This window comes from Tenrec ecaudatus, chromosome 3, assembly GCF_050624435.1.
Source record: "Tenrec ecaudatus isolate mTenEca1 chromosome 3, mTenEca1.hap1, whole genome shotgun sequence".
In the NCBI taxonomy this organism is placed as follows: Eukaryota; Metazoa; Chordata; class Mammalia; order Afrosoricida; family Tenrecidae; genus Tenrec; species Tenrec ecaudatus.
This window is the reverse complement of record NC_134532.1, coordinates 97651443-97658283: the sequence shown is the minus strand read 5'-3', so window position 1 is coordinate 97658283 and position 6841 is coordinate 97651443. Positions and strand designations below refer to the sequence as shown.

At 50.4% G+C, this 6841-nt stretch overlaps 1 protein-coding gene across 1 annotated transcript; it reads right to left on the bottom strand.

Annotated features, from left to right (window-relative positions):
* Positions 1-601: 601 nt before the first annotated feature.
* SMIM43 (small integral membrane protein 43) lies at positions 602-793 on the bottom strand. Its single transcript, XM_075544830.1, has one exon. The coding sequence runs from the start codon at positions 791-793 to the stop codon at positions 602-604; it is 192 nt and encodes a 63-aa protein (XP_075400945.1).
* Positions 794-6841: the final 6048 nt, after the last annotated feature.

Below are 6841 nucleotides of genomic sequence, written 5' to 3'. Positions count from 1 at the left end.
TTTTAAGGCGGTCTTCCGGAATGCAAGGATATTGTAAGCAACATTGAAAATACCGGTATTTCAAGTGCACCTCGCAACCTCCCATCCCACCACACACCATTTTTCTCAACAATTTGGGCAGTGTGGTTGCTATTTGATTCCGTTCAAAGTGGTCGCCCTGCATAATCTGAATTGTACCTGCTGGGTGCAATCTTACATTGGGTGCAATCCAACATTGCAACTATGTTGGAAAAGACAGTGTCCAGGTAGATGCCCAAAGTCATTATGCCGACAAAGTTGGAACTTCTCCGCCCCATCCCCTACCCCTATATTTTTCTTTTTCACGTTCCCGTACCCACAAAAGCTCCCACGCCGCTCCTATACAGTAGGTAGCCAGGTCAAACCCCAGGACCCCGGTCCCCAGACCCCAGCATGCCCCAAGCCCCCAGCTGCCCGGAAAGAGCAGAGACATGAGTCGTCCTTCTGCGGTCCCTTCGCGTCCATACGAACCTGCAGGCACCGCCGGCCCCTGGCCCCGCGCTGCTGAGCCCCGCGCCCGCCCGGGCCTCGGGGCGCCGGGGAGCTGCGGCCAGGGTCGGGCCGGGCGCCCGCGCGGGGGGCGTCACACGGCTTGCTCGCGCGAGAAGCCCCACGGCTCCCGGTGCAGCGAGAGGCGGCCGGGTTGCAGCGCCCCGGCCGTGCTGGCCACGGAGTTCTTCAGCTGCTTGATGACCGCGTAGAGCAGGAGGAAAAGTAGGAAGAGCAGGAAGAAGAAGAGCGCCAGGTAGAGCAGCAGGTTGAGCTCCCACTCCATGCTCCAGGCGCCCGCGCTCCCGCCTGCCGGCTCCTCCGGCCGCGCCCCGGGCGCCGCGGGCGCCGCCTGCTCGCTCGCACCCCGCACCCCGGCGCCGCGCTCGGCCTCCCCTCGCTCCGAGGCTCCGCTCCCAGGGGCTGGGGGGAGCCGCGTGCCGGATCTCCCCGCCGGCCAGGACGCTCCCGCTGCGCCCGGGCGCGAGCGGATCCTTGTGGGAGCCAAGTTCAGCGGGTGGGGACTCCCGGGAGAAGCGATCTAGGCTCAGCTGCCCCGAGGCGCTCGATGCCCGAGTTTCACACACACTGTTGAGGTTTCCGTGTCCAACATGCGAACCCTTTCCCGTACTAATTAATTTCTTCTGTTTCTTCGTTTGTATGGGATTTCCTCCCGGGGCAGGAGGGCCAGAGAAGGAAGGTCCCCAAAGGAATTCAGCGTGACCCTGAAGGGCCGTGAGAGGCCACGGAGCTGGTAGATGACTTCGTGGAGTCTGACTGATTGCAGTTCAAGCTGCCTGGCTCTTCCGTGATGCAGGGCGCTCAGTACCCCCACGTAGTTTCCCATGGACCACAGGCCATTCAGAAAGCATTAAGAACAAAACTCACTTCAAACGGTGTGCGAACCTACGCTCACGTGTTCGCTTGCAATTCATCTTCTTCGGTGCAACGCAGTAAAACAATGTAGTTCAAGTGCCCCAGTCAGACCCTAACACGTCCGTATCAGATTGCAATCACCTACAGACCTGAGGGTACATACAACTCACCAGAAAAAGTCGCCCTATCTCGTACTGCCTTGCAGAAAGTATGGTCAGAGTGCTCCTTAGAGGCAAGGATGATGAGACTTCTTCTCATGTGCTTTGGACACGTTGTCAGGAGGGCCCGGTGCCTGGAAGAGGACACCGTGCTTGATCATGTGCAGAGGCAGCAAATCAAGAGGAAAACTGTCAGGGAGATGGGCGGACACGTGGCTGGTGCATAGGGACAGTGAGAGGGTGGTGCAGGGCCGGGCAGGGCTCACTCATTCTGGTGTGCATGGATGGGGTCGTTGTGGGTGGGAACCTATCAACTGCAACCAGAACCTTGCCGCATAACAAATCATCCTGCAGTGGTAACCATACTGATCCGTTCTCTTTCACAAATTCTGTGGGTCAAGAGAACACTAGGGGATCCTGGCTTGGGGTTTCTCCTGAAGTTACAGGTAATTGCAAGCCAAGACTAAGTTATTTGAAGGCATGCTCACCCAAGTAGAATCTGCTTCCAAGGTGGCTCCCTCAGGCGACTGCCACGCCGAGTTGGTCGAGGCGAGGACTCAGCTCCTCTCCAATGTGGGCTTCTCCGCAGCGCTGCTTAGGGGTGCTCACCGCTCAGCTGTGGCTTCCCTCACAGCCCATGAGACAAGAGAGAACAGCAGAAATGGCAGTGCTCTTCCCAGCTAGCCGCAGAAGGCCCTGCCATCACTTACTTCTGCGACTCCCTGTTGGTTATGCGGGTCAGCCCCGTTCAATGAGGACGTGAACACCAGGGGTTAGGGATCCCTGGCAGCCATCTGGCTATCAGAACTGTGAAAACAGTAGGGTACCATGGCCCATTCGTTTTATGGAAAATTGGAACAGATAAAGATTCCACATGCTCTCCCCGCCCCCAACTTCCTACCACTTTCTGAGGCCCTGTCTCCAACTTGACTTCAGTCTTTAATGGTGAAGCTCACGGGACTAAATCCAGGGGACAAGGCCTGACAAGCATACCCCCCCCCACCCCGCCCCGATTCTTTACTCATCCTGTAAGGGGTTGTTCCAGCCAGGGGGTAGTAGAGGATTGAAAGAGACAGGAAAGAATGGACAAGCCTGTGAACTGGAGGAGTCGAGGAGCCAATTCTAGTCTCCTGCCAGGAGTCACCACAGCTCCTCACCTGGGATATGCCTTGCTTACTTTCCCTTGGGTTTGTGTGTGGGGGGGGGGGAGGGGAGAGTGGGAAATGGAGTGAGAATCTGTTTTGCTATATAAACTTCAGATACTATTATTCTATCACTGACGGGCCGCGTGATGTGACAGGTTATTGAACAGAACTTCCCCAAGTCATCGATCTCGCCACTGAGATCACACTGTATATGGGAAATTCTGTGTGTGTGTGTGTGTGTGTGTGTGTGTGTGAGTCCAGGTAGACTAGAGAAAAAAATCCATAGAAACTCATGTGTACATAAAAAAGAGGTTTATATACAAGAGCAACTGAATATTGAAAAAACATCCCAGCCCAGTCCTGATCAAGTCCATAAGTCCAATATTAGCCTATTTGTCTGATACCAATTGATAAGGTCCTCTTCAGACTCATGTAATACATGCAACGATGCCTCATGTCGGAGGATCACAGGTCAGTGGGTTGAAAGTCTTATGGATCCAGTGGCAACGTAAGCATCTCAGCACTGGCAGATGTCTCTGTGGTTTCTCCGGCTCCCAGGGCGTAGCACCATGTGTCTTGTCAGTAGAGCATCTCCAAGGGAGTGAGCAGAGAGAGAGAGATAGTGTCTCCTACCTCCAAGAAGGAATACAGGATTTCCCAGGATTCTCAGAAGTCCATGCCCACAGAGAGGCCTCATTGGCTATGACTCCATTGACATACTATCCACCCCTTCACTCTTAATCCTCTCTAGTCCCAAATTGACACCAGATTATGTAACTATCACCCCCCTCTCTCACTCACTCGCTCGCTCACTCTAAAATTATATTGATCCACTTCATAGCAGAATTGGCTTGTAATTTTCAGAAATTCACAGGCTAGGTGTTAACAAGCATGTGAATTACATAAACATGGTGCTGTCGTTAGTTGCCATCAGCGGATTCTGGCTCACAGTGACCCTGTGTGTGCAGAGCAGAACTGCCCCACAGGGCTTTCAGGGCTGTGACCTTTCAGAAGCAAATCACCCCCGACTGCCAAGGCCTTCTAGGTGCGTGTGACCTGCCAACCATTTGTGTCAGTCCAGGGATGTATCAAAATTTACTTGTTAACAAGAAGGGCTCTTGGTTCTTATGCTACTGTGCTGTCTTGTTTATGCACTTGAAGTTATTTACCACTATTTGATCAGAACGGTGGAACTACTACCTCTTGTTATGCTGCCACACATTCCCCCACCCCCACCCCCAATTCTGTGTTCAGTCACAGCATGTAGGTAGCTTAAAATTGACCATTGGTGGGAGGATTTGCACCATAGAAACGGACAGATGCTACAAATCAGGGTTCTCCTCCCACCACCTCCCAAAGAGCCAGTTGTTAAACATCTACCAGCACACTGATGCTCACAGGGCAGTTGAGGAAAAGCTGACGCCTTACATAACCAGAACAATGATGTGTGGGGATTATACTGCTCTAAATCCATACACCTCCACTGTTGGGACCACTTGTTCCTATTGATGCCAATCTCCATTTCATGGAATCTTGGCACTGAAGCAAATTCACCGCTGCCTTGCCATTGCCATATCCTATTATAGAAACCGAAGATGCCGGATCGGGATGATCCAATTCTGATTCTGTGTGGGGAGGAGAGCATGACATACCTTCAGTCAACTGTCCTTAATTCCCAGGAGGGAACTTAAAGGGAGACGGTTCAAACGACCAGGTGAGGCTGTCTACCCCAAACATTCACAGCCTGGGAGACCCTGTGTGGGGTGGCTCTAAGTTGGCACTGGCTCCGATGTAGTGGGTCGGGTTGGGTTGGATTTGATGTGGGAACTTGGGTGAAAATTAGGAAGGAATATTTGAAAGTCAGATGCATCTCTGTGGGAGGGATACTCACACAAGTCAGATCAGCCCCAGGGCTGCTGGGTGTGGCTGCTGCTCCTTTGCCCACAGAGTGCCCTTGGGTGTTACCCTTTCCCCAAACTGCCCTTCTTGTCACCTATCCATTCTTGGGATTCCTGTTGGTTTGCCAAAAAGGGTCTCCTTCTGATTGCGAGCTAGAGGGAATAGCATTAGCTTGCAGAGGAGGGCGCTGGAGCCGCCATGGACATCCTGCTTGCCCAGTGGAGTGCTAGTGGTCAACAGAGTGTTGGTGCAAAGGAAACATGCTGTGTGGCGTGGTGCCATCAAGACACCCATGCCATCAAAGGGTGGATTTGAAAAACAAAGCCAGTGGTGAGAATTTATCATAATAAAGGAAAACTGCCCTGACTCGGAGTTGTATCTTGGAAGCCTTGCTTCAGAAACAAGCGATCACTACAATTATCATTTGCATATTCTGATTCATAAATAGCCATCATATTACAATCAAACATGAATAAAGCTCTGGCTTTGATTAAAGAATCCCTAGCACATAGGCTTTGACCTTAGTAGTCAGTGTTTCCACCTTGCCGGTAGATTGCAATCGCAGCCAGATGTCTGTGGTTTAGGAAGGGAAGGTGGGGCCTCGTGCCCTCGTACATTTATAAACTCAAGACAGGATCAGTCCCATAAAACAAATGCCAACCGTAGCAGAGCTGCACGACATTGTAAAAAAAGCAAGAAATTACATTCCCATGTGTTATTCGAATCAACCCTTCTAGTACATACGCTGGATACGTTTGTGTAAGTAGTTAAAAAGAAGTAAAAAACAAAACAACCCACTGGAAGCTATTTGATTCCAACTCCTGGCTACCCCACAGGACAGAGCAGAGCTCTTCCTTTGGGTTTCCGAGGCTGTAAGTGTTTACGGGAGCAAAAACCTTCATCGTTCTCCCTAGGACTGGCTGGTAGGTTTGAACTTCTAACCTTACCACGTGCAGCCCAACTGGTAATCCACTACACCAGTAAGGCTCCTAAAAGAACCTACAGCTTATTTCAGAGGACTCCTGCTACAGACTATGAGAATTTCCAATGTGTTCAATAATTAATAAATAATGGTGGACATGGACATCCTTTTTTACTGTAAAACTGGTTGGTGTGAGGGACCTATCAGAGGTAAGAGGACATCAGACATCTGTGGGAAGGTGGAAAGATAGGGGAGGGGGGAAGCATATTAGGGCACTTAATTTGCTAAGAACTCTTGCTCACACCTTCCTCTGCACTGCCATGCTGTTGTTGGTGCCATTGAATCAATTCCAATTCCAACTCACAGGGACTCTATAAGACAGAGGAAAACATGTGTAATATATATCATTATATATTATTATCATATATATATGTTACTGTGTTAGTCTGGGTAGATTATAGAAACAAATCCATAAAAACTCATATGTGTATAAAAGAGAGTTTTATATAAAGGATAATTGTACATTAAGAAAGTAACCCAACCCAGTCCAGTCCAAGCCCGTAAGTCCAGAAGTCAGCTTTGTGTCTTGTCAGTAAAGTGTCTCCAAGGAAATGAATAGAGAGAAAATGTCTCCTCCTTCCTGTAAGGCATCCCCAAGGAGAAGCCACATGGACCTACCCCGATGCAGCCCTGGGTGCTGGAGCAGCCGTGTGGAGACCCCTGCCAGCAATGAGATGTTTACACATTCACTGATTCAGCTTTCCTCCTGCAATCAGCATCATTGCATGTGTTTTGTGGGATGGAGGAGGAATTTGTAGATTGGTGTCGGACATATGGGTTAATGTTGGACTTGTGGGTTTGAGCAGCACTGGGTTGGGATGTTTTCTTGATGTGCACTTACCCTTTATATACAACTCTCTCTTCTACATATGAGTTTCGGTGGATTTGTTTCTCTAAAGTACCCAGACTGACACACCATGGCTTGCGGGAGCAGAGGGAACCCCTCAAATGTGCAGCCAGCAGGTCAGAATAAGGAAGGACTTGGGGTTGCAAGTTTGTAGCTGGGATCTGCGGTGTCAGTTGGCAGTGTGAAGGATGGCATCCTCTGAACTGGTGAGCTCTCATGGAAACAGAAAACAAGAGGGCTGCCCACGCAGCTAGTGTCAGAATTGAACAGAAGTGAAGCCTAAGGATTTGACATGTCCATGCAGACAACGATGCTCTAAAATTTGTCTTTACACGTTTCCCACTTCAATCACTAGTCAATTAAATGGCAAGCTGCTCTCACAAGAGCGGAATCCAAAGCAAAAGTCGCTGGGGAGCCGTTGAATTTT

Coding starts and splice junctions, on each gene's coding strand:
- SMIM43 (XM_075544830.1), bottom strand. CDS start 793: ATGGAGTGGGAGCTCAACCTGCTGCTCTACCTGGCGCTCTTCTTCTTC.